Source organism: Panthera uncia, chromosome D4, assembly GCF_023721935.1.
Source record: "Panthera uncia isolate 11264 chromosome D4, Puncia_PCG_1.0, whole genome shotgun sequence".
Classification (NCBI taxonomy): Eukaryota; Metazoa; Chordata; class Mammalia; order Carnivora; family Felidae; genus Panthera; species Panthera uncia.
This window is the reverse complement of record NC_064807.1, coordinates 56,388,606-56,415,198: the sequence shown is the minus strand read 5'-3', so window position 1 is coordinate 56,415,198 and position 26,593 is coordinate 56,388,606. Positions and strand designations below refer to the sequence as shown.

The 26,593-nt window shown below is 52.4% G+C and overlaps 2 protein-coding genes and 1 long non-coding RNA gene across 4 annotated transcripts; 1 reads left to right on the top strand and 2 right to left on the bottom strand.

The window, feature by feature from the left end:
- Nucleotides 1–763: 763 nt before the first annotated feature.
- CCIN (calicin) lies at nucleotides 764–4,504 on the bottom strand. Its single transcript, XM_049626300.1, has 2 exons — nucleotides 4,425–4,504; nucleotides 764–2,985 (listed from the first exon to the last, which is right to left on the bottom strand). The coding sequence occupies exon 2, from the start codon at nucleotides 2,592–2,594 to the stop codon at nucleotides 828–830; it is 1,767 nt and encodes a 588-aa protein (XP_049482257.1). The 5' UTR covers nucleotides 2,595–2,985; nucleotides 4,425–4,504; the 3' UTR covers nucleotides 764–827.
- On the top strand, nucleotides 4,488–7,258 carry LOC125919589 (uncharacterized). Its single transcript, XR_007456838.1, has 2 exons — nucleotides 4,488–4,577; nucleotides 7,114–7,258. It is a non-coding gene; the product is annotated as an uncharacterized LOC125919589 (long non-coding RNA).
- Nucleotides 7,259–7,549: 291 nt separating this feature from the next.
- On the bottom strand, nucleotides 7,550–26,328 carry GLIPR2 (GLI pathogenesis related 2). Of its 2 annotated transcripts, XM_049626312.1 has the most exons (5): nucleotides 26,221–26,327; nucleotides 16,695–16,803; nucleotides 16,243–16,346; nucleotides 14,257–14,334; nucleotides 7,550–7,865 (listed from the first exon to the last, which is right to left on the bottom strand). In XM_049626312.1, the coding sequence occupies exons 1-5, from the start codon at nucleotides 26,231–26,233 to the stop codon at nucleotides 7,705–7,707; spliced, it is 465 nt and encodes a 154-aa protein (XP_049482269.1). In that variant the 5' UTR covers nucleotides 26,234–26,327; the 3' UTR covers nucleotides 7,550–7,704. The 2 variants fall into 2 exon arrangements, with proteins under 2 accessions (XP_049482269.1, XP_049482278.1); XM_049626321.1 differs by lacking the exons at nucleotides 14,257–14,334; nucleotides 16,243–16,346 and having other exon boundaries at nucleotides 26,221–26,328.
- Nucleotides 26,329–26,593: the final 265 nt, after the last annotated feature.

Here is a 26,593-nt window from a genome sequence, read left to right as displayed (position 1 = left end):
GTGAGTGACCGCGTTGTGACATAATGTTAGGCTCTTACTGTCTTCTGATGATACATCAGGAGGAGGATCATCTGTTCCTGGATCACAGTTGACCATGGGAAGCAAAGCCACAGAGAAGGGGGGACAACTATATAGATTTGTTTTTTCTCCCTTTAGTGATCTCTCTTTTGCTCGCAGTCCCTCAAACCCTGTATTCCTGGAGAAAGTTTTCCATGAACTTTGCTTACTGAAAACAACTGTAAGTAACCCCCCAACTTCCCCACAAATGAGACACAAACACACGATGGCTGCATAGTCAAATACAACAGCCAAGTAACCATGCCTCCTCTGTTCCCTCTGCCTCCATCCCTGAGCCTTTCCCACACCACTTTCTTCACCCTCCCCTACCTCACTCCCAGACCGTGAGTCTCCTGTCCCAAACCTGGGATCTGCCCTCCCCTGCCTTCCTGGGCAGACTCAAGGGGAGTGAGTGTTGGAGGAGCCTGAGGCTCTAAGCAAATGCTTTATCTCTCAGTCGAGTAGATGCCAGCGGAGATGACTACAGAGGATAGAATGGGGGCTTTCCGGACACCACCTTGGCCAGTGCCCAGGAGTTGCTTCAGTCCCACCCACCAGGGACTCCATTCCAGCCTCAGCTTGGATCCCTCCAGGGACAGAGTAGCCCTGAATTTCCACCCACTGGGAGCAGCCCTAACCCAGGATCTCCTCTTTCAGGGCCAAACATAGACTGGAACACTAAGAAGGAACCAACAGGCCACCTTCCTCTCTTTCTCTCATTAAATTGTGAATAATAATGCATTTACTTATTCTCCCACTTAAAAAGTTGTTTAAATCCTTTGAAGAATCTTGCAAGGTAGCTTGGCTAGACAGCAGGCAGGACAGTCCAGTGCTTCCGGTGGGGGGGCCAGGGTCTTCCACTCGCCCATCTTTTGGTCCAACAAGTAGGCGTTTGGGTTGATGGTGTAGTCCTTTGTCTGGACATCACTGGCTGTGGTGACACCCCCACAGACAAACACTTTACTGTCTCCAATGGAGCATATAGCATGGGACACATCCAAGGGGCAGTTGTTGGGCAAGAGAGGCACCGAGGTGGTTGTCTTGTTGGCCTTTATCTTCTGCAGGTTGATTTCCACACTCTGCCGGTGGCTGTGTACACAGAGGATGTTGTCCTGGTGGAAAGAGAGCAAGGGCCGGTGGTTGAACTCAATGGGGAAGGTGATACACTGGACCACATCCCCAGTGGTGGTATCAAAGCAGTCCACCACTCCAACCCGAGAAATGTAGCCCTTCACCAAGCACCGCCCAGTGACAATGTACAGGTTCCGGTCACCCTTGGTGATCACGGCTGTGCCATCCATAGGGATGCTCATCTTCCCTGCCAGGCACCAGGCCTCCTTGCGCTCATCATAGCGATAGATGTTGGAGACATACCGCCTTGGAGCAATGCTCCCACCCACTGAGTACACTGTCCCCCCGCAGGTCACCATGGTGTGGAAGACAAGCCCAATTGGCAGGTCTGGCAACTTGGTCCAGGAGTTGTCATCCATGTCATACCGCCAAGCTGTCTTCAGCCCTGAAATCTGCTCAGTGGTGCCACCAGAGATGTAGATGTAGCGACCAGCCGAGGTGGCGCTAAGTGCTGCTGCCCGATAGGGCATCTCTGACAGCTTCAACCACAGGTTCTCCTGGATGATATAGGCAAACATGCCATCGTTGAACTTGCCATGGGCCTTCTGGCCCCCTAGGATGACCACCGAATCAAGCAGGGCGCCTTTCCGCTGGTAGCTCAACAGGCTGCACGGCCTCTCCTGTTTTCGGTCCATAAGGACACTCTCAATCAGGGTCACATGGGCCGAGCTGTTCTCCATGCCCATCAACTTGTTGCTGGCAAACATCAGTGTCTTGTTGGAGACGGCATTAAGGTTGATGTAATTGAAGAACTTCTTGAAATACTTCTCCCGCTCATCCTTCCGGAAGTGCACCCAATTGATGAGTGCGCTGAGAGCCTGGTCCTCATTGAGCACATGCAAGTTTTCATCTCGGAGCAGGCGGCCAAAGATGACAGGTGGACAGCGCATGAAGTGCATAGAGCCCTCGGGACTCGCCCAGTAGTGGAAGTTGTCACGAATGCCAGAGTAGGCCAAGTCTGATACCTCTTTGAGCTCAAACAACTCAGCCAAGAAGAGGTAGCGCAAGCAGTTTGCTCGGCGGATGGACTTAATCAGGAAGTCATTACAGTGGATTCGAAGGCGTGGTGTGTTGAAATACTGGGCCCCACGCAGGAGCTCCTCCACGTTCTGCTCCGAGATCACCACCTTGCCGCTGTAGAAGTAGTCCAGGAGCTGGTCCACTGTGGCCGGACTCAGGTAGTTGGGGTCAATGGTGATAAAGAGCTCATCGGTGGTCTTCATGTCATTGCTGGAGATGAGGCTCTTCACCAGTGGAGAGACAGCAGCCAGCACGTTGCGATGTGCAAAGAAGACATGGTGGTCCACAGTCAGGGCCATGTCCCAGTACTCTTTGCGTTTCCTCTGTTTGTTCAGGTTCTGCAGCACGAAGCTGTTGTAGTTTTTCTCCGTGAATTCCAATTTCATGGTGCTTCTTGCTGGCTGAGGCAGAAGATCAGCGGCAGGTACTGGAGAACAGACTTTCTCACGCCTTTGGGATTCAGATTGATGGTTGTTTGCAGAGCAGTTGATCGGAGAGGAGGGGGGCTGGGAGAGAGGGTGATGTCATAGAGTGGATGAGGGCATCACAATGCCAGCCCCCTGAGGCCCCTCTCAGAGGCACAGGACCTTTCTCCCCTTTGATGGCTCCAACGTGCCACGGCTAGATCCCCTGCCAGGACTTAATGCCCTGGGTCCAGAGCTCAGGAGAATGGGTTGCAGCTCTAATCTGGGACTTTTCCAAACTTAGTTCAAGGTTATATCCGGAATGTTAGAGCCAGTTTGGGTGGAGGGTGGTATGGGAAGAGAAGAGGGGAAGCTGAGGGAAGAAAGGAGATTTTTGGATTTAGAAGAATCTCCCCATGGATAGGAGGGAAACAGACCCAGAGAAGGGAAGGGACTTGCTCAAGATCCCACAGCAGGTTGGAAGTAGACTAGGGCCTGGAACTCAAGCCTTCTCTAACTCAGTGTTCTTTACCTTTCCAGGAAGCTCCTAACTCCCTAGCTCTCCCCAGTCTCTGGTTCTCAGGTCTCGAGGTCCCTTTCTCTGCCAAGGCTCCTGGCCATCAGAGAATTTCAGGCTCTGTCCTTTGCCTTCTGACCTTTGTAGCCAAGGACACCGTTTTTCTTTAAAATGGAGAGACAGAGGCTACTAGTTGGAGCAGGGATACAGGAGTTAGCCACACACTGGCGGACGGGAGGGCCTCTGAAGCTCTGATTATTTCAGTTCCACAGCAAACTGGGACCTTCTCTCCACATTTCCAAGTCTATAGTCATGCAGCTTTGGGAGCTGCGGTGGGTCAGCTCTCTCCATCAAGTGTGGACTTGGACCAGTGGCTCAGACTCTTCTAAACTTCGGTTTCCTCATCTGTGAGATGGGAATAATAGTACCTGCTTCAAAGATCCTTAAGAGTTTAAATCAGAAAATGACTAGACAGTGTTAAGCACAACGTCTGGCGGGTAGCAAACGTCCAATAAATGTTAGCTGCCGTTAGTTTATTAATCTATTAGTTCGCTCAGGGCTGGTGTCCTTGGCTGCTCCCTTCCTAAATGCCTCTCTCCGTCTGGTTGGCTTGTGATGGTGGTGGGGGGTCTGGAATCCCGCGTCCCCTCGGAGGGGGGGGGCGCTCCCCGAGCCCCGTCCGGCCACGCGGTGGAGCTGGAGGGCCATCTCCGGCCACGGAGGCCCCGACTGCCACGCCCCTCCTCGCTCGCAACCGCAGCGGCTCCAGCTGGGAAAGCGGCGCGGCGCCCCGCCCCGCCCCCTCTTGCCACGGGGTTCCGCGCCCCCGGCCGCCGGTGGCAGGCCCTCCCACGTTCACCACCCGGCCGCTTTACAGGTGGCGGCCCCGGGGAGAAGCCGTCTCAGACTCGGGGCGTCACCCCTCGGCAACCCGGGCGGGCGTGGGGTTCCCCGAGTGCCCGGCTTCTGCGGAGAGTGGAAGAGCCCGGGGGCCCCACCCGCACCAGCCTTTGGGGGCCCCCAGCGAGGGGCTCAACTCGCAGGCATTTGCCGGGAAGGCCAGATGTCACAGAGAGGACCTGGGCCCGGAGCCCCACTCCTGACCCTTACGTCGTCCTTAGCGCCCCCACTAGGAAACCAGTGTTGCCTGGAGCGTGGGGAGCGTGAGCCTGCCGGCTCTTCCCCTGCCCGGCTTGGTCCACTTATTCATCATCTCTGCACCACATCCTTCCAGTTTAGACCTGGCTTTTTCTTTGGGGATTTTGGCAGCTTGAAAAGTATTTAAAAGTACTTACGTTTGAATGCTGAACTTGTTCACCTTGATACCTGAATGGAATAGAGGCACTCAGTCTCTTGACCTATCCCTGCACAAGGCTAAGAACTTCTGTTTTTTCCCATGAAAAGAAGGCTGACTTCAGCCCCTCCACCAGACTAGCCTCGAGGTTGAGGTGAGCCCCTCTCTGTCCGTTTTCTCCGTGTGAGGCTAACTGAGCTCTAAATGCTTCACCAGCCCTGATCTCGCGAGAGGTGGCTGCCACCTAGGTGCAGGTGAGACCTCTTGGTGTTGATGCCGGCCGCTTTTTCATCCATTGGCATCTAGGCTTGCCCTTGTGAGAGGCTGGCAGACCTCACCTCCACGGGCGTTTCAACCAGTAGAGGATGGGTGGGGTCAGGCCTGTGGTTGCATCCACCCCTTTGCACCCACATCTTTCAGCCTTAGGGGCATTTTGGTGGAGGAGGTGGCCGGGCCCCTTTACGTTTGTTCCAGGCACCAGAACACCAGGGTAGGAAGTCTCTCCAGTTACGAAAGTTGGGCACAGGGGGTGTCACGGGACCTGAGAAGATCCAGTAGACTTAACTCTTTGTGCCAGACCTGGTGCAGCCGGACAGACTGCAGCCCCGAGTGGGGAAGGGAGCACAACTCTGAGAGCACAGGGCTAGAGCCTGGAGCCAGGGTTCCTAATTCCTTCCTCTGCTCTCTGGCGACAAAGGAGAACTGGCGATCTGGCTTGTCTTTGGCTCTTACTGATTGTGGGAGTTGCTGTCTTTAAGAGATCCATTAAAGAAGTGAAATCAATGCCCACCCGCTCAGCCAGCTTTGTTGCCTGGCTTTTCTTCAGCCTAGAGTGCTCTTCTGGTCAGCTTTTTTCTTTCTCCAGCCAACTGACGAAACAGACTCCAACCTCAAGAGCCTGGCTGCATGCCAGCATCCACCACCCTGTTATGTGTGTGCATTGGGTGGAAGCAATTGGGTGGGAGCTGCCAGGAAGTTCACTGACTGGTCATTCAGTCTCTGTTGCTCAAGGTGGTTGCCCAGGTGTGGCCTCAGCCCAGTCTTTTTATTCCCCCCATCCTCAGCTTTCTGACCAGCTCATTATTTGGTTGAATAAGACTCCCTCAGGGAGGGGACCCTACTATTCTAACCTTCTGGAGAACAGCAGTTGACATTATCATTTTGTTGGGAAGCCCTGAAGATGAGGGGTATGTTTTAAAGATACACAGATTTGGGGCCCCTGGGTGGCTCAGTTGGTTAAGCGTCTGACTTCGGCTCAGGTCATGATCTCACGGTTGGTAGGCTCGTGTCAGGCTCTGTGCTGACAGCTCAGAGCCTGGAACCTGCTTTGGATTCTGTATCTCCATCTCCTTCTGCCCCTCCTCCGTTCATGCTCTTTCTCTCTCTCTCTCTCTCTCTCTCTCTCTCTCAGAGCTAAATGAACATTAAAAAAAAAAAAAAAGACTTAAAAAAAAAATAAAGATACACAGATCTGGCCTGGAGCTAGAAAGCTCACTCCACCTCTTTTGTACCTCTAACAACTGGCTTTCTCACGTCTATGTATTTTCAACTGGCAACTTGGCTTGCGTATAGTTTTGGCTTGCCATGGCCCTCATTCAAACCCATGGCATCTGAATTTTTTCGGTGCAACCGGCAAATTCCCTCCTCAGGTCTTAGCTAAATTCCTGGTCCATGGTCAGCCCAGGGATTGGCTGCCCTTGGATCACGTGTCCACTTCAGCCCAATCAGCTGTGTGAGGGTGGGTCACATGGATCAAAACATGGCTGCCCAAGAGGCACGAAGTACAGGGGAGAGGTTGGAGGTATTCAGAAGCTTGAGTTACCTGAGACAGGAACCGACGGTTATGATTACCTTAGTCACCAGTTAAGAATCGGGCACGAATGACATGGAAGATATTACACCAAAGAAAAAGATTTTATTGTTGTCTTAGTCAACATCCCTGGGTGAAACGAAGGGCACAGCATGAGGCTGTGTTCACAGTGTAACACAGACCTTCAGGAAGCACGTTTCCTGACTGGCCTGCTCAGACATCTGTCTTTAAGCCGGCAGCCTTCCAACTCCCACCCTTGCTATCTTAGGACTCGGAGATGCCAGTTTCACGCCACTCAGCCTGGCATCTGGGTTGGTTCTTCCCACATGGACCATGTGAAATTGTTATTCAGGGGAACTTTGTGTAGTTTGAGGCAAAACACAGAAGCCAATTGGCCATTCTAACCCCCCACCCGGGATATCTCCCTGGAACGCTTGGGCCTGTCACACATTCCTGGAGGGGCCGCCAGCACAGCTGCAGCCACAGCCGCCAGGAACAGGCCCGGCTCCCGCCCTGTGTGTGAGGGGAGGGCAGAGGCTGGAGGGCTTCCTCTGGGGGCCCTGGTGAGCTCACACTCACCCCCACGCACACTGACTTCATCTGTTGGATGCTTGGCCGCGAGCCCAGGCCTTGTGAGGGGCTTTCTCCCAGAACAGGCCCTGGGCCACCTGGCCGGGGTGGGGGAGGGGGCAGCTTCGGGCCTGACCCAAGGCCTTAGAAACCAGAAGGCACATACTGAGCTCTTCAATGCCAGAGGATTTTAAGAAAAAAGGTGGGAGGGGGCAAGGGTGGTGGTAGTGGCGCTAGTCTGCTATTTAAAGGTAGAAAATGCAAGGAAGTAAAACTTTTCTCTCCATTTGTTCTTTGGCATTCCCATCAGAGAATTCCAGGAGGCACGCAGATGACATCGTGTCTTACAACCGAGAAATCCCAACGATGCTGTGAAATGGAGTTGCTGCCTGCCCCATGTTTCCAATGGAAGCTGCTTTATGTTTATGTGTTTAAAGCTGTTTTATGTTACATTTACACGCGAGTTTAATATTCCTAAGTATCTACCAAAAGTAGATTACAATGCAAGAAGATCACACAAAATGAACTTCACTTCTAAGCATCGCAAACATTTGGAATAGAAAAAGACCAGGGATGGATATTATAAGAAATATACAAAAAAAAGTTTGCTTGAAAAAAAAACCAACCAAACGTTTTAAAGTTGATTTTTTTTCCCCTGAAGTCCAAATTATTGTGGTCTAGGTAACCATTAGGATAAAGGCTTCATTTGCTCCTTCCTTTGATAAGAATAAGTTCATGCATAACCCTATATCCAAGCGTGTGGTGCAAGAGACACTCACACATGCATCACACACACACCAAGCACGTACACCCACAGGGACAGACACACCGCTGAGTTTTTGTTGTTCTAGGAACTTCGTATCCACGCTCAGTCTGCCACCTTCCCATTACGTTTAATGAATTACTTCTTTGGAGGCAGGACATTTTCTTCAAAGAAGCCCTGGTTGACGACATTCCCTGCCGGGAAGTATCGGGCCACCACGAAGGAAGACCCGTCGCTTGCAGATGCCTTCCCCACTCCCATCTTCTTCGTATTCTTCCACACCATGGCCGTGAAGTGTCCTATAGGGGCACAGGCAGGGGGAGAGGGAAGCAGGTCGGTTAGCAGAATCTGGAGAAGGATGTTTCAAAGGATTCTTGACCCCTGCACTGTCTTGTAAGGCTTGGGAAGCTTCATCTTCACGCACACCGATCAGAGGAAGGAGACATAGAACGCTCCGCCTACCTGATTTTCTGAGGCATCACGTCCTCTCAATCAGCCACACAGATCCTCCTCACCCCATCAATTCTCGATGCCCAAAGGTTTCATGGTCTCCCAGAGATCACGACAAAGCTGAGTGACCCCAACAGTTAGGATGACACCCTACCAGCACCTGACTCCACCCCTCCCCGCAGACTGTAGTCTTCAGGGTCACTGATGATCTGTCTCCATGTTCTTCCCCAAAGACCCCTTTTTGTCTCTATCTTACTTGACATCTTAGGAACATTTAATAGGGCCGACTCCTCCCCTTTTCGAAGCACTCCCCTCTTTTAGTTTCCACGACGCTGCCCTCTCCGGGCATCCCCATCTCACCGCCTCTTCTTCCTCCTCTTCCATCTCACTTGTAAACGTTGGAGGGGCTTGCGCTTCCCAAGGCTCAGTCCTGGGCTCTCTGTTTTTTTCTTGCTGTCCTCTTTAGGTAATTTCATCTTTCCCTGGCTCCCAAATGTATTTCTCCAGCCCAAATCTCTGTATTCCAGATACAACTACTTACTTGACATTTCCACTTGGATGACTCATAGGCAAACCTATCCAAACCTCATCCTTGATTTTGGTTCCCCGCCCTCCCCATTCCCCCACCGCCGGAGTTGCTCTTCTTCCTCCCTTCCATTTCCATTAATGGTCCCCTTATGCACACAACCCTAGGGGTTGGTCTATATCCCTCCTTCTCCCACACTTCTCCCTCAACAATGCATCATTCAATCTTGAAGATTTGAACTCCAAAATATATCTTAAGTCCATCTACTCCCCAAACTTTGGTCTCAACCACAAACTTTCTCACTTGGACCACTGGGATAGCCCTTGATTGGTTCCCTAGCATCTGCCTTTGCATCCTCTAATTCACTTTCTACCAAAGTAGTCGGAGTAACCGTTTTGAGACAGATCTGTTTACTTCCCTGCTTAAAAATCCTTCAACTGATTCCAACTGCACCTAGAATAAAAGTGAGGAAAGTGAAGGCTTTGGCCTGATGGCCTCCTTTCCATTCCTTGAGCACATCAGGTTATTTCCCACCATGGAGCCCTTACACACACTGGCCGTTGTGTGGACTGCTCTGATGATGACCAACATCATCTTGTCCCTTAGGCCTCAGCTTGAATATCACTTGTGCAGGGAAGCCTTTCACAGTGACTCATTTCCTGAACACCTCCCTCCCGAGATCATCTTATCATACCTTGTTTTTCCCCTTCAGCATTCTTACCATTTGCAATGTTATGTGTGTTTGGTTTCTTGCTAATCTGCTTGGCTCTTTGACTAGGCTATAATACTCACAGGGGCAAGAATGAAATTGTTTCAGTAAATTCAGTACCCTGGCACAGCCTGGCACATGAAAAGTATAAAGTAAACCTTTGTTGAATGAATGAATGAATGAATGAAATGAGTGAATGAATGAAAAGGCATATGGAAGAACCATCTTAGACTTGGGTTCTGCCCTCACTGAAGTGCAGGCTTTCTATTTTGAGCTCTTTGAGACCTTGACAGGTTAGAGCCTCCTTCAATTTCCTTTGCTCTGAGCCAAACAGCTCAGTTCCTTCTCAAGCTACTGTTGACCCTCCAGACACTTCTATGGTTTGCTAAGCTGCTCAGCATCTCAGGCTCCCTGCCCCTCACCCACTGCTTCTTTTGAGCTTTTAATATAGCTCAGCTTCCAACTCCCCTTCTGCTTTGTGGTCAAAGAGTTGCTATAGTGGCTTCTTTGCTCAGTGACCATTAATACTTCTGTCTCCTAGGAGTAGAGGTTGGGAGTTTATCCCTCCCACCTTCACTGTTGAGGACTCACAGAGATCCTTTGACAAGTCAATATTTACTTCCCTATCACAGAATGGCATTCATTTGCTAAAGCAACACTGAAGAGGCTATGTTTCCTCTTTGAGGGTGGGCACCTCACCTTTCGTATTGACCACAACATACCCAGTGTTTGGCACAGAGCTTGGCACAGGTAGATGCTCAATAAATAACTGATGAAGAATGGAAGAGATAGAGAGAAGGAGGAAAATTGTGATCAGAGGAGCTAAGTTTCCCACAAGGCAGCTAAGAAAGAAAGAGGGGAACCACTTTATGTCCATTAGGATGGATATTATTTTTTTTCTTAAAGAAGAGGAAAATAACAAATATTGTTGAGGATGTGTGGAGATTGGAACCCTTATGCATTGCTGATGGGCATGTAAAATGGTGCAGCCACTGTGGAAGACAGTATGGTGACTTCTCAAAAAATTAACTATAGAATTATTATATGATTCATCAATTCCACTTCCAGGTATAAACCCATAAGAACTGAAAGCAGAGACTCAGATATTTGTACACCAATGTTCACAGCAGCATTATTTACAATAGCCAAAAGAGGGGAAGAAAACCAATATCCACCAATGGATAAATGGATAAACAAAATGTTGTATATATACATATAATAAAATACTATTCAGCCTCAAAAAGGAATGAAATTCTGGTACATCCTACCTTGAGGATGAACCTTGAGGACATCATGCTACGTGAAATAAGCCAGACACAAAAGGGCAAATATCAATGACTCCAGTTATATTAGGTACCTAGAATAGTCAAACTCATAGAGACAAAAGTAGAAGAGTGGTTGCCAGAGCTTAAGGGTGGGGAAATGGGAGGGAAGGATGGGAGTTATTGTTTAATGGGTTCAGAGTTTCAATTTGTGATGACTGAAAAGTTCTTGGCGATGGTTGCACAATATGTGAATGTACTTAATCTCTCACTGAACTGCATTCTTAAAAATGGTTAATTTTATGGTAAATATATTTTACCACAAAATGGAAGGAAGGAAGGAGAAAGAAAGAGAGAGAGAGAGAGAGAGAGAGAGAGAAAGAAAGAAAGAAAGAGAAAGAAAAAGGGAAAGAGCGGTAGATAGTCACACTCTTCCAACCCGACAGTTGATATCTCCCATTGTGTCTCATGTATGGTAAGGACTGAAAAAATGTTCATTGATTAAATTGTGTGTTTTGCCCTACGGTTGAACTCCATTTTTATAACTATTAAATTTAGGTATACTTTTTTGCTTTGTCTACATCCATAAAAGATTTGAGATTACTAAATTGTGAAAATAACCAAACATAAACACTGATGAGTAGAGTTGCCGTGATAAAATCAAAGCCAGAACTAAAGGAAAGGAAACCCGAGGCTCAATTATGCTTCTTTATCACATATCTTTAGACTTGTATTAACCAATGCCCAAGAAACTCTGATTTTCACCTCAAAATAGAGGAGAAACACTTCTTGCCAATTCACCCTTGGTCCTTACACTTTTGAGTCACAGCTCCAGGCTTTCAGCAACTTTGCCAGATGTCACTGCTTCTAAAAGCTGCCTTTTTATTAAGGCTCAAGCCCTTTTCCACACCAGCCTTTTCTCTCAAGAGAACCACATGCTTTGGCTACTGACCATTCACTCTCTCTGCTGCCCAGACAAGGACGAACTGCCATTTATCCACCGGTTGCCAAGGAAGTGATTACAGACACAAGGTGCACATCAGCAGTTTGCATGCCTGTGGAAGCCTTTTCCAAACAGATGAGACTAAGTAATTTTTCCTCTGGCTGGGGAGGTCTCTGGTTACGGAGATAATTAAGTATGGGTATTCGGAGATGAGTTAAAGAACATAACTTCCTTAGCGACCATCAGATACACAGTGGTTTCTAACTAAATCACTTACAGTTTCTTCCCCACCCCCCACAAAAGGGATCACATCCTCTTTTCTGCTATGGACCCAAACTTGCTAGAATACACATTTGGAAAGCATATTAAATATGTTACAGTATATTCTTGCAAAGGAATAACGTAAAACAGTAAGAAAGAATGAAAAAGCTCTTTTTGTATTAATAGGGAACAATCTCTGGCAATCTGCTGCATGAAGAAAGAAAGTGCAAAACAGATCATATCTCTGACACATAAAAAAAAGGGAAAAAGAGAACATATTTACACAAAGGCTGGTATAAAATCAGAACAACTCTCGAATGATACCCAAGAAACTGGTATCACTGGTTGGAAGGGAAAGTTCTGGAGACCAGGGATGGAAGGAAGATTTTTTTTACCTCATACAGTTTGCAAGTTTCATGTCGTGTAAAAGTATTATTTACTCAGAACAAACAAACCAACCGACTCATTGAAACAGAAAATAACAAAGGAATTGCAAGAAACCATTTCTTTCCACACAACACATAGCACAGAACTGTGTCCTTCGTCACAAGATGCTGACCCAAGGTGGGTGGGGATAGATTACAGGATATTTCAAAGGCCCTTCCCCTACATCATGGACTCAGGCCAGGAAATCCCTGTAAACAGCAGCTCTGGGGAGGCTGAGGCACGGGGAATGGGCCCGAGGATCTTGAAGGGTCTTGCAGGCTCTGACTATAACACCGTCCAAAGCCGTGCTTCTGTGTTAGGATCAGGCTGTCTCCCCAGGCATTGCCCACCGGCACCTGGGACAGCATAGGGGCTAGTTGCTCTGAGGTTTTCCTCTTTCGGGCTGGGAGATGTGGGCCAAAAGGTTGGACAGGCGGTCAGTGACCAAGGAAAGTTGAGTCCCATTCCCAGCTCTGACCCTTGTGAGATTCCCATCTTGAAGCAGGGACCATGGAAAAAGCATCAGACTGAGGATAGGAGATATAAAAGAAGACTCTTCCTCTTTATGGCCTCAGTTTCGTCCTCTGCAAAATGGGTAGAATAAAGCCCCGCCTACGAATGGTATTGTGAGGCTCACGTGGCTGTGGCTGTGGAGGCACTTTATAATTGTCAAGTGCCACGCACATGAGCAACGCTAATAACTCGCTCTGACACATGTCTGATTGCTCGCGAGTCTTGCTCATGGGGTAAGCAAATCCAGACGCTCTGAAATAAAATGTCTTCTGGACGCCGAACTTTACGAAAAGAAGACAGGTCTGCACATACATCCTTAAACACTGGTAGGAAGCTGTTCCTGTTCCCTTCCTCACCCCTTCAACTGAACTGCCATCCAACTGTCAATTCTTACTTAGGGCCCTGACAGCGGCCTCCTTGTCCCCAGCCCGGGGAGCTGAGAGGAGAAATGCCTCAGCAGATGCTTCCACCTCTGCCCCACAGTCCTGCCTACGCTGTCGAAAGAACCCCTGCCCAAAAGGGTGAGCAGCAAACCACAGGAAACAGTGACTGGCTCCGACAGCGTGTCACTTCCTGCTTCGGAAGAATGCTCCAGGGGGTGAGAGGCCATAGTGGCCCCACCCATGGGTGGGATGGGGGAGGGGAGAGGGAAGGGGGTGGGCAGAGAACCCCCTTTTCAGTTTCCCTGGTGCCTTTCGGTCAGAGAAACTCACAGCCCCTTCTGACCCATCCTGGGCCGCAAGTGGATCTGAGTCGGTTCTGAGGAAAGAGGGTGTCAGGTGAGGGAAGCCTGCTGAGGGGCAGGAGGGAGCCCAGAGCACAGAGCAGCTGGTGGGGCTGTAGTAAGCTGAATGTTTACCGCTCACTCTGGAGGCCTCGCAGAAAAGCCGGACCCACAGCTGGCCCTTCCCCGCATCTAAACACCAGCTCTCAGAATGTCCCCTAAAGGCCACCACCTGGCCCCTCACCCTCCAGGATGGGGGAAGCACAGGGAGTCAACCCAAGTTCACACAACTGACAGTGCTGGAGCCGAGAGCAGATCTAGGCTCTCTGCTCACCTGAACCCCAAACTGGAGAGAGAAGATGAAGGGGGAGCCTGGGAGGCTGTAAGTGTGGGAAGCACTTGGGAAGGGTGTTGGGGGAGGGGGTGAGTGGGGAGGGAGTTAAGACCAGGAGGAGAGAGTGAGCAGTTTGGCCCTTTTCCTGAAGAGAGGGCTTTCGAATATTCTGGCTGTGGGCCCAGGCTGGATCGGAGGGGAGCAAGACTGGAGGTAGGATGATGGGCCATAGCGCCACTCCTGGGAGAAAGCACTGAGCAGCGGTTAAAATCCACAGCCTCCTGTGACACACTCTAGTCATCCGGAGAACTTGGAGCTGGTGGGGAGGGAATCCGTGGCTCGGGTGTTCTCAGATAGAGGGGGATGTGTGCGTGTTGGGAGAAGTGATGGCGAAAGAGAGTTTTGCCCTTTGGGCAAAGTCATACAGGAGAAATACGGAAGAGGTAAAATAGGAGGGAAATGGCCGCTTTTCAGAGCGTTAGTTCCTTTCCAAAGGGCAACCCTGCCCAGGACCAGGCCACTGGTGTGATCCCATCACTCACCAGTCCCAGAAGTGAAGCCGGGCTGCTGGAAGTTGTAGTTCTTGATTTCACTGTACCATCTATCAGCCACCTCCTTTCCTACAGGGAAAAGACACTGCTTAAAACTCAGCAGCGGGATTGGGGCACCTGGGTGGCTCTCTCTGCCCATCCAGAGCGCGTGCTCTCTCTCTCTCTCTCTCTCTCAAGATTAATAAACTTAAAAAAAAAAAAAAAAAACCCAACACCTCAGCAGGAAAATCAACTCACTCACTACTCCTTCCATCTTCTCCCGTTAACCCCAAACCACCCACCCCACAGTTAGATGTCTGATAAAGCACCAGTGAGCCGAGATAGGGACTCCTGCCCAGGAGTGTATCTAGGCTGAAGAGAGAGCTTTGTTGGAGATTGGGAAGAGCCCTGGCCTGGGGTTGGAGGACTGCCTCTGTGTCCCTGCCCTACCACCAACTTGCTATGTAATCCTAGGCAAGGCCTTCCTCTCTCTTGGCCTCCATACAAGGGCTGACTGCAACGCACTCCAAGGGCTTCTAATGATGCTCTGAGTTTTCGGGAGACTCTGCCCTCATCCCACCCAAAAGAGGCGTCTGTCTCCTGAAATATCCACAGGAAGAAAGGCAGTTGGGCTGGTGGGCCAGGGTCTCCACTGCAGGCAGAAGGGTCCTCACCTAGAGCATCAGCTGGCCCCCGCCGGGCAGGTGCTGGTAGGAGAAAACCCCCAGCATCTCTCTGGGAGCTGTTGGTGTCGGGACCACAGCCGGGAGCCTCAGATCCCACGGCAGTTAGTCCCACTCTGAACTGTGATTTGTGCATGAATCACCTGGGGCGCTTGTTAAAGTTCTGACTTCAGGAGGTCGAGGGTAAAGGCTCTGAGTCTGCATTTCTTGGCCGGTGGACCACACTTTGAGTAGCAAGACCTTACACAACAGAGGCTACCCACTGGCCTCACCCGGGGAGCACCGAAACGTTGCTGAGGCCTGGGGCCTGCCACAGCCTGTATCAGTGTCTCCGGAGGAACCGGGTGTTGGGATTTTTTTAAAGCTGCAGAAGATCCAGGGCGGGGATAAAGACAGCCTAACGAAACAGAGATGGGGAAGCTGGGGCCAGAGAGGGTAGTGACTCACTCAAGGCTCCACGGGGAGCCAGCGCAAGGCTGGAACCAATCACATCTGTTCCCACCCCTTTGGTGAGACTTCTCTCCCAGGCCCACCAAAGCCAGCGGCCTGAGCCTGGAAAGGAGGCCAAAGGCACCCACCTTCCTGGGGAGCATGCGCACACCTCTCAGGGAGGTCCGCTGCTCTGGGGAAACCGGGAGGCCCACAGGGCCTCCCCCCCCAGGGAACTCCCAGGAATGTCAGGCCCCAGAGGGCACAGTAGCTCTCTCCAGCATTTTCCTAAAAAGCCGGACAGCCCTGTCCGAGCCAGGAAGCTCAAGAATGTTTGGTCAGTGTGGGGGGATCATCATTCCAGGCTGTGACCTTGGATGGAGGAATTGTCTTTCTCATTTTTTTTTTTTTTCTAACATGGAAAAAGCTCAATTGCATTTTTCTGGTGATAAAAGTTAATACACCACATTTAAAAGAAAGAAAAATGTGAAGAAAGTACAATTCTTCTGTAGCTGGGGATACTGAGGCGCCCCCAGGGTCATGCTGAAACCCTGCACAAAAAGGGCACAGAAATGGATTTGTCTCCCCTGCCCCCATTCCTCAGCTGGGAGCTCTTCCGAAGGGGAGGGCTGGGCAGTCTGACTCATCTCTGTGTCCCTGGCACCCAGCACAGACCTGGCCCTGAGCCGGCCATCGGAGAGTTTGTGGTGACCAGCCCCTGGGAACAGAGGCGGAGGGTTCTGGGGCGCCTCTCTCTGGGCCGGTAGCACCAAGGCCACACGGGGGAGGGTGCTGGGGCCAGAAGGGGCCTGAATACTGGATGTCCCAGGCCCAGCTCAGGCGGGGGGGGGGGGGTTGGCAGGGGGCAGCTGAGAAAGTGACCTACCTGTCTGATCGTAGGAGGCCCATGCCAGGTTCTCTCCGCACTGGCCGCGACTGGACTCCGGGCTGTGCTTGAGGATCCTCGTGCTGGCCAGGGCCTCCGAATACCTGCCAGAGTCCATGTACTTCCTCAGAGCGGGTGCAGCCCAGGGAACCCCAGAGTATGAGCCCTAAACTGGTGTGGCTGAGCTTCCTTCCCTGCCCCAGGCTAGTTGCACAAATCAGGAGCATCGTGCCAGCATCTCTTCTGAGCCCCCAACAGTCTCATTTCACAGAGAAGCAAACTGAGGCTCGGAGGAAAAGGACCTGCCTAGGTTAAGTGGCTCAAGGATTATTCAAGCCTGGCTGCCTCTGCCCCCCAGTCCTATGTCCGTCCAGCTACCCCAGGGCCCCGCCACGACTGCAGCCACAGCGCCACGAAAGGTCAGAGTCAGCCGGGGCTCTGGGAACACTCACTGCTGGGCCTCCCGGTTGAGCTTCTTGCAGAGCTTCAGTGGGGGGACGCCGTGCTGCTGCCGGTACTCGTTGTGGGCCTTCAGGACCTCATTATTAAACTGCTTGGAAGCTGCAATAATTTCAAAATGGAGAATGTCTCAGTGCAGAGAAAAGACCCACCAAAAGCAGGATGGCAGGCTTCAGAGTGACGCCCAGCTCAACCCTCAGGCTACAGGGACCGGCCGCTGCTGCCCTTGGGCACCGGGGCCAACCGAGCAACCACGATGCCCTGTTTCATACCCCTGATGTCACCTTCCACATCTCCGCGCGTCTGCACCTCACGGGTCACCCAGGGCCTTATGGACCACATTAGGGATTTGGGTCTTTATCGGGGCAATGGGAAGCGACTGAATGGGCGCAGGGGGCTGGGCTCCTGAGATCTGTGTTTCTGAGAGATTCTGCTGGCCGCTGGGTGGAGGATGGGCCGCAGGTGCACAGAAGACGCAGGGGGGGGGTGTGGGCGGGGCAGTGAGCAACGGAACCGGAACCGCTGGGAAAAAAATGTGCGGAGACTGGATATCTCAGACTGGACCCACAGGATGTGGTGGGGACCGGGAAGAACAGGCGTGGCTGTGGTGAGGGTGACAGGGACAGGTGAAGAAGGGGAGCAGGGGGGACAGCACCGGGGAGGTGGGGTGAGGGACAGAGTGGAAAAGAATGTGGTGGTGTTGGGGAGCAGGGTGGGGTCAGCTGGACCCAGGGGTGCACTGAAGGGAGAGGTAGAGCCTGGGCCCAACTGGGTCATGACCTCAGAAAGGACGAGGTGAAGGAGGCTGGAGTCAGGGAGAGAAGAAGTGGGTGAAGGCAGAGTCAACAGTAGACAGAAGTCACAGCAGTTTGGATCTGAGATGGAACCCCATCCATCCCACACCTTCCATCCGTCTCCCCGCCACTTGTCCATCCATCTTCTGATTCATAATCTATTCGGCAGCAGCAGCAGCCAGCCATCCACCCATCATCCACGCATCTGTTTGTCTGCTCTCCGAGCGCCTTCTCTACTCCAGGTCCTAGATTATGTGTGAGAGGTCCAGAGACAAATGTCCTGCCCTCAGTGAGCTCGCAAACAGAAGGGAGACAGCTTTGTACACAGACACTAGCAAAGAGTATGAGAGGGCTAAGGTGCAGGTGAGCAGAGGGCAAGGGGAACTTGGAGAAAAGCAACCTAACGTGGGCCGGGGGATGGGGAAGGTGGCCCCTTGGATTGAGGCCCCAAGGATGCCAGTACAGGAGCCAGTCAGGCTGACTGCGAAGTCACTGAGCACCAGCCTTAGGCATCCGGGAGTGCCCCTCTGTGAAATGGGGTGAGTTGGGTGGGTTACGAGTAAGAGCCATGGCCGGGAGGGCGGGGTGACACTGAGCTAGTCCCATCTGGCGGGACCCTTCCCTGAGGCTTGGCTGTGGGCAGCAAAGGAATAAAGTGGAGGGTTGAAAGAAGCGCCACTCCTATCCCTGCCCCCAGCTCATTCACCAGGCTGCCTGTCCTCTCCTCTCCTCTCCTCTGCTCTTTTCTTCGCCCCAGAGGCTGAGATGACCCAACAGGGAATCTTCCTCCCCTCCCTCAGCCAGATTCCCCATGTCCCCTGGGGCTTCAGATCAAATCCCACTGGGTCTCTGAGGAGAAGCAGAAGGAAGGCTTGCCCTCAGGGAGCTCTAGGCTAAATGCGGCCCTGAGAGGTGAGGCAATGCCAGTGGTGGCTAGCTGCCCGAGGGGGTTCCAGTGACCTGAAGAGTTAGGACCCTGGGGGCCCAGCACTGCCTTTCCGTAAGGTCTGGTCACAGCAAGGCGCCGGCAGGGGGAGGCGGGGCTGAATGGCAGGATTTGGGAGGCAAACACTGGGGCAGACACGGGGACACTGAACAAAGGGGTGATGGTAGCTGGGCACAGGGCAGAGGTGGAGCTGCGATCTGAACTCTTCAGGTCTTTGTGGCCAAGAAAGGGGCCAACCCCTCGTTGGTATGAAAGGTAAAGATTTCAGGTTTATGGGAGGGAGGAAGAAAAGGGAAGGAAGGTACTGTTTGGAGATCTGTTGTAGGACAATGTGAGTATACTTAACACTACTGAACAGTATACTCCAAAATGGTTAACATGGTAAATGTTATGTCATGTGTGTGGTTTTTTTTTTTTTGTTTTTTTTTTTTTACCACAATAATAAAAAAGATTGGGGGTTTAGCATGTTAATGTGGTATTTGGGATAACGGAGTCACAGAGGTTCTTAAAGAATCTCTCGGGTGGAAGCCATAGCAACTCAAGGGGACCAGAAGGGGTTCCTGTTGGTGACGTGCAAAGGAGTCAGCGGGGCGACTCGGCGGCTAGTAACCCACCAGCTCCCGGGCAGCGCACTGCTTGTCCTGCACGAGCCGGTGTCCAGCTGGTGTGCTTCACCCAGCCTGGCCCCGGCCTTGTCTGCAGGTGGCGACCATCTGTAGTGTGTCCAGAAGTGGTGACAAGGTGGAGAAGGGGCCGGAAATGGGGGTCTTATAAAGAATGGGTACAATGCTGGGTATGTTCATCCTGCAGATCAGACTTTGGAAGACACAGTGGAGGCCTCTGATGAATTCTGGGATCCACAGGGCAAAGTCAGGGTCAATGGGTAGAAAAGGCAGGATGACAGAGTTCAGCTCAGCCTAAGAAAGCTCTTTCTCTCAATCAAAGCTTTCTAAAAACTGACAACCTCACAAGGTAATGAGCTCTCCAGCACTGGGGGAATACAAGCAAAGTGATTTCTCTCAAAAGGATTCAGGCACTGGAGGCCAGTCAGATGACTTTCGAGTCCCTTCAAATCCTGAGATCTCAGAAGGTCCCATCAGGGTGGGGTTAGAGGAGACAACTGAATGACCCACCTCAGACTTCCAAGGAGTTCTGAGCTTCTCTGAGGAGAGGGAGTGATCAAGATTAAGTGTATGTGTACATGCAGGGGCAGGTGTGGGTGCACACGGTCAAGGTGGCAGAGGATCCCTATCTGAGGGACAGGCTTGGCGAGGCCCACACTAATGTCCCTTCCATCTCCTATGTCCTGGGGAGGCCACAGTGGGACACCACAGGAGGTGCACGGGATTGAGTGGCATGGGCAATGCGGACCATCAATGAATGGGGAAGGCTTCCCGGAGGAGGTAGTGAGGAGGTGGAGAGGCACAGAGAAAGCCAGAGCCACAGGGAATCTGGTGTATCCGGGGCTATGGGGAGGAAGGGGAGACAGGGGAGGAGTGGGTAGCTTAGATGAAGCTCGTTTGTTTACAAGCAGCCCTGAGTGCCGGGCTCAGGTTGCAGGGGACCCGGTAGTGCTGGAGGTCCTGCAGTCTTTTTGGCAGAGAGGGACTTATAAGGCTGCTAGAAACTAGGTCACTGCACTCCCAGAATGTGGGAAGTAAAAAGAAACAAAAGTGAAAGTTCCTGTGCCCAATCTAAGCTTGGTGCCCAGAAGCCAAAGCTGGTCACTGTCTCCAGCAGGGCCAGTTTCCTGGGCCAGAGTTTCTAGAAAGGGGTCAGGAAGACTTTTTTGGTAGGGGAAACTTCTCTCCCCACCCCTGGCTGGAAGGCATGGGGGCCCCAAGGCCACATCTCCCACTGGCCCCAGAGTCCCTCCCACCTGGGAGGCCAGTCCCCGCCCAGGTGGCTCTTCAGAGCAGGGCCTCCCGGAGGCAAGATACCACTTGTGACCACACCCAGCAAAAGGCACACCTCGCTCTGTAGGAAAACCCAAGAACACATCTACACATAAAGATTAAAAGTCAAAGAAAATCTCCCCATCCCCACATCAGGCAGGGAGAGCCCTCACAGCCACCCCACAATTGGGGAGGGCAGTGATTATGTCCTTATTTTGTAGGAGGGTAAACCGATGCTCAGAGAGGTCATACAGGCTCAGGGTGCCAGCCCAGAATGAAGAAGGTATCCTTTCTTCTGCTTGCTGACCAACTATTTCTAGGTGCCAGGCCGGTGCACGATCTTATTTACTTATCACCCTTATCACCACCTTTTGTGGGAGCCCCTGGTTTTATTTGTGTGTTTGCTTGTTTGTTTTGATGAGGAAACTGAGGCTACTTCCACAAGGGAAGTAACCTGCCCAAGTTCTCACAACTGGTCCAGGGGTAGTAGGCCCACGAAGGGGGAAACCCTGTCCTTAACCCCACACCACGCCCGAGGGCCACGACACAGAGGACAGCGCATAGAAGAGACAGCAGGGTTTCCAGATCCAGGAGGAGGATCAGGTCCGGGGAGGCTGAGTCTTTAGATCCCGAGGAGGAGGAAGTATGAGGAAAAAAGAACTTTCTCAAGAGCCTCCTCCATGCCAAGCCGTTTATGAACGACCTGCCTGAGGGGCCCCAGATGAAAATCAGGGGCTTCAGGAGTAGAAGCTCCAGGGGGCAGGTGTGAGGCTTGAATTCAGAGCTTCTGGAAGGTGGAAGGAGCTGCCTGGGCATGGCTCTCTGGGGCTGAAAGAGGGTGGCAGGACTGGGCTGTCTCTGCTAGGGTAGAGGACACTGAACTGGGATGGGGACTCTTGAAGGTCTGAACTTGGGGCCCAAGCTTCTAACTGCCAGATAGACTCAGGTCGTGCCCCTCCCCCTCTCCCTGCCCTTGGGCTAGGACAGGCTCCTCCCTCAGCGTTGAACGTCCTCTGAGGCCTCCCTGGGCCTGACTCATTTCTCTGCCCTCTCCAGAATCCCCACCAAAGAGGCCCATCAGGGGTCAGGGCAGGAATCGTGAAGGAGCCCCTTCTGTCCCCTTGGCAAGAGGCTGGAAAGCGACCTAGTCCCGCCTTTGGGGCAAAGCTGGTTGTGCTAGTTTATCAGGAAGAAAAATTATAAGTTGATCAAAAAAAAAAAAAAAAAAAAAACCCACCAAAAAACAAAACAAAAAAAAGAATGAGTTCCAGATGGGTAGCTCTTGCTCTTTCAGTCTGGCTTCCAGGAAATTCAAGAGGCAAATCCCAGCTTTTACTCACTGTACGATCTGGGACAAGTTGCTTAATCACTCTGTGCCACATTTCTCCCATATATAAAATGGGGATAACAGTTTCTACCTCACAGGGTTGTTGTGAAAATTCAATGAATTGGTCTATGTAAATGCATTAGAACAGTTCTGGGACATAATGAACAGTTACTAAATGTCAACTATAATTATCATCATCACTATTGGGCAGAGATCCTTTGGCCTCTGGCCTTCGGAGAAACTGCCCTGTCAAAGCCCTTCCTAGATTAAAACAAATTTTTTTAAGTTTATTTATTTTATTAGTTATCTCTATACCCAACAGGGGTCTTGAACTCATGACTCACAGATCAAGAGTGTGCTGGCTCCTTCGACACTGCCAGCCAGGGGTCCCGCCCCTCCCAGATTCTAGAGAAAGCAGGGCTGCTGGTATTTAAATTGGTCTTTGATGACTTCTTTTGGTACCTCTGGGCTTAGACGTTTGCTGAATGAACGAGTACACAAACAAATAAATGAAAGTCCCACACTAGCACAGAGAAGGCACTAGGATGGGAGGCTTCTCATTGCAGATGAGGAAACCATAGAACAGGAACGGCTGAACATGTGAACTGCCCAAAGTCACACAATGAGTCCACAATAAAGCCAAATGTAAGAATGTCCCTCCCTTCGCCCTCTTCCCTCCCTCAAATCTCACACACTTTCCACTTCATATACGTCTTCCTCTCCCTAATGACAAAAATGATGGTCACTGAAGAGTTGCCCAATTGCTTACTGGAACAAGGATGTCCCGGAGCATTGGGCCCGGCTGCCCCTTTGCGGGAGGACAATACTCCTTGAAGGACTGAAGGAACCAGGGCCGGGAGAGTGCTTGCTCTGCCTACAAAGCGGCTGTCCAAGTTCCAGCCCCACTTGTGGCCCCTTGGGCCTGCCACAGGCACTGGGCAAGTCCCTGCCTCTCTGGGCCCTGGTTCCCCATCCGTGTGAAGGAAGGATGACATCTGTGGTTTTCAAAATATCTTCAAAGCAGGAAACCCTTTCTTTGAACTACTCCCCCCTCCTGTTTTTTTTTTTCAATAAAATCAACTGATGGCAATGACACTGCTGGGAGTGACCCAGCCCACACAGCCTCCCCTAGCAGAGGTGTGACAGCTCCACTTGGTAGAAAGTTCCTGGGCTAGTCGGTCCCCAAAGGCCCTCTGCTCTGACTTCCCTGGGTGCTGGGAGATGTGGGCAGAGGGACACTAAGATACTTAGCAATAATTGCAGGGTGTGTAGAGTTCCCTGTGGGGCTGGCATCTCGGGTGAGAAGCATCTGGGGAGCAGGTAGAAAAGCGGTCAGTGTGTCTGAGGGGCAAGCACACAGCTGGGAAGTCAGAAACTTGGGTTCACATCCCAGTCTGTCCACTTACTGGTCAAGGTGTGAACTTGGACAAGGTGAGTCAACCTCTGTAAACCTGTAAAATTGATAATAACTGCCTTGTAGCGCCGTTACAGATGTTGGTAATGAAATACCTAGTTTCAGGTGTGGCACGTAGTAGGAGCTTAATAATTGGTAATCACGATTATTAGGGGCTAGAGGCTTCTACAGAGCCCAAGGTCATTGCTTTTCTCTGCCTCCATAACACGTGCTGCAAACTGAAGGCCAGCAGGGAGACCAGGGCGAGGAGCAGGTCCTGGGAAACTCTAAGTGCTGGGCTGAGTGTCTTCTGGAATGTAAGCTGTGACGGTTGTTTGATACTTTTTCGGCAATGCCCACAACCCCAGGCAGCTCTGGAATATATCTGAGGTTAAATATTAAAAAGAGATTGGCCCTGGGGCGCCTGGGTGGCTCAGTCGGTTAAGCGGCCGACTTCAGCTCAGGTCACGATCTCGCAGTCCGTGAGTTCAAGCCCCGCGTCAGGCTCTGTGCTGACAGCTCAGAGCCTGGAGCCTGTTTCAGATTCTGTGTCTCCCTCTCTCTGACCCTCCCCCATTCATGCTCTGTCTCTCTCTGTCTCAAAAATAAATAAACGTTAAAAAAATTTTTTTTTTAAAAAAAAGAGATTGGCCCCTAGGCGGTGATGAGGAAACTGAGGCCCAGAAGAGGCAGGGGCTGGCTCTTTACCCCGGTCTTTTTGGAACCACGTAAAGTCCCTGTGTGGATAGGTATCCGTGAGTGCTATCGGACGGCAGGCGCAGGTAACCTCAGGCTGGTGGCCTGGAACCTCAAGGCTGGCCCTGTGCTGAAGGCCCGTGGGGCCCAGAAAAGCCACTTTCTCTTGAAGACCCTTAGGGGGGCCAGACACTACCTGGGGGCTCATGGTCTTTGGGACAGCCAAATAAAATGCATGTGGCTGTGAGGGAGATATGCCTGGACCAGCATTCTGGAAGGTCCCTGGGTACGTGGTAGGACCAGCTCTTACCTGCCTTCTGCACTGCCCTCCTCCTCTGAACTGGCCTGACTGTGCATCTCTAGTCCCACAAGGTGTCACCGCCATCCTGCACCCAGACTCACAAGGCTGGCCCTTCTTCACATTCACAGTAAGTTGATCACCAAGTCCACTTTTGGCTACTATCTCAAAAACCCTTCTCCTCCTCCTCTGCAGTCCTAGATGTCTCCATCTCTCTCTCCTGAGTAACTGCAGCAACTCCCCCTGACCCCCATCTTTACCCTCCCCGTCTGGTCCACCCTGGCACAACTCTGGTCTTGCCGTGTTTAGATCAATGTCTTTCAATGGCACCCTAGGGCCCATGGGTAAAGTCCAAATCCCCAAGACTCTCCAGGAGGCTGCAAAGGTCCCCTCCGCACAGATTTCCCCTTCCCTTGAGCTCCTACCACTCACCACCGGCACCTGCCCTGCGGCTTGAATCACTTCCCACCTATCACTGGAGCCTATCCACCCTCCTCCTCAATTAGCTTTGTGGTTCATTTCATGATCCAAATGAATACTCCTGAGGACAGAGGCCATGCCCTCCACAGCAGTGGGTCTGCAGCTTAAAGAAGAAGCCAGAAACAACTGATAAAAATGTAACGTTAGAGAATTTGCGGATTTTCTCCTAAGGTACAGAGAAAGGAGTTGATTTTCAAAATGCTTTTTCACATCTGCCGCATTCTTGCCCCATCATCACCTATCATCCTGTTCTTTTACTACATGACAACTCCTTATGTCACCTTTCCATACTGGAGATCATAGGGGCCACCCTCACTGTACAGATGGGGAAACTGAAGCACAGAGAAGGAAAGAGCCTTGTTCAAGATCACACAGCAAGCGATTAGCAGAGCCAGGGCTGAAGGCCAGACCGTCAGGGCAGGGCAGGAACAACGCCAGGGAAGGCCACTTACTCCCAGCATGGGTACCTCGTGAGTCTGGATCTTGAGAAGAGATTCAAGAAGGGACCCAGCCTCACCCACCTGAGGATGACAACCCCAGCTTCCCATTAAGCAGGACTCCTGAACTCTGCTGGACAGCTGTTCACTGAGAGCCTCCTGTGAGGCAGGAACTATGCTGGGACAGACATGGTCCCTGGCCACCAGCAGTGAGGAATCTGTGGGAAACAGGTCCATGGCTGGGGTAGTGTCCCAAGCTGACTGCTGGGAGGGCTGCAACAAAGAAGACCCAGAGTGGGGCCGTCCCTCTGGGGGAATGGGGAAATCAGGGAGGGGGTCCCAGCCCCGAGTTGAGCCTAGAAAGATGGGGAGGATTTGCCACCTCAGCGAAGTGGGAGAGGCAAGGTGGCGGGGAGCACTGGAAAAGGAACCCCGGGGAGGGAGCAGCGTGCCAGCCTCCTAAGAGCTGAGTGTAGGGGAGTTAACGGGTGACGACCAACTCTCAGGGGGTTCCAAGCCCCAGGGAAGAGTGTGTACTCTCTCACCTGTGGACAGTGGGATGGAAAGTGTTAGGGCGCGACAGGACAGATCTGCATTTTAGAAAGTTCACCCCGACAGCCACAGTGATGAGGATGCGCAGCCACAGGTCAGACGTAAGGGGGAAGCGCGAGTGTATATGCCCGAGTGGAGCCAGACAGAGCCTGGCACAGAGCCTGGCACCGAGGGGGCGCTCAGGGGAGGAGAGACAACGACAGAAGAAAAGGATGCTCAGAGCTGTCCTGAGGGTTGGTTGGGGCGAGCTGTTTTGCAGCCAGAGATGCTGTCATAGTTTGGAGGCTTTTGCCGATTCTAACTCTGCTCCAGAAACAAAGCAAAGCCACGCCTTGGCCGGACGCTGAGCGCTAATCCCCAGCGCCTGGAAGCCCTCCCTGACGCAATCTCTGGCTCGCAGACAGGGGGACCCTCCCTCGGTCTCGCCTTCCCTCCCTCTCTCGCGGTGGCCCGAAGGCCACCCCGGCTTCCTGGCTGCCCCGGAAACCGCCGGCGCCGAGCCCGCGGGCGCTTCGCCCCGCACGCCGCCCCATCCCGCAGCCGGGGGTCTCGCGGCGCAGCCGGAGCCCCGGTCCCGCGTGGCCGCGGCGGTCCCGCTCCCCGGGGAACCAGCCCGCCGCGGGGGACGGTGAAGGCGGGGATCCCCGAGCCGAGGCTCTCGAGCCGTCCCCGCAGCCCGCCCGGCCGGCCCGCGGGCTCACCTGACTTGCCCATGGCCCGCTCGGCGCGCTCCCCGGCTCCAGCTGCCGCTGCGCTGCGCTGCGCTCTCTCGCCCTCCCCGCGCCGCTGGAGAGCCTCGGAGGTGGCCCGGCGGCCGCAGCCCCTCCCCCGGCGCCGCCCGGCCCCCGCCTTATAAGGCAGCGACAGCTGCAGGCGGAGGAGCCCGGGGCCACCCCGCCGGCTGCCCGGAGGAGGAGGCTCCGCGGGCCCCCCACTCCGCGAGCCTCCCCGCCCGGCTTCAGAGAACTCTTGTAGCCAAGGGACCCCAGCGGCTGTCCAGGGCTCTCCAGGTGCGGCCTGGGAGCCCGGGACCTCCCGGATCTCTCAGCCTCGAGCTGCCCCTCTCGGGACGCG

Bases quoted from the DNA above. Each gene is read 5' to 3' on its own strand.
- CCIN (XM_049626300.1), bottom strand. From the start codon at position 2,594: ATGAAATTGGAATTCACGGAGAAAAACTACAACAGCTTCGTGCTGCAG.
- GLIPR2 (XM_049626312.1), bottom strand. The intron at 14,335-16,242 runs GTAGGTCACTTT...TTTTCCCTGTAG, and splicing joins GGCCTCCTACGATCAGACAG to GAAAGGAGGTGGCTGATAGA. The intron at 7,866-14,256 runs GTGAGTGATGGG...GTGCCCCTATAG, and splicing joins CGGCTTCACTTCTGGGACTG to GACACTTCACGGCCATGGTG.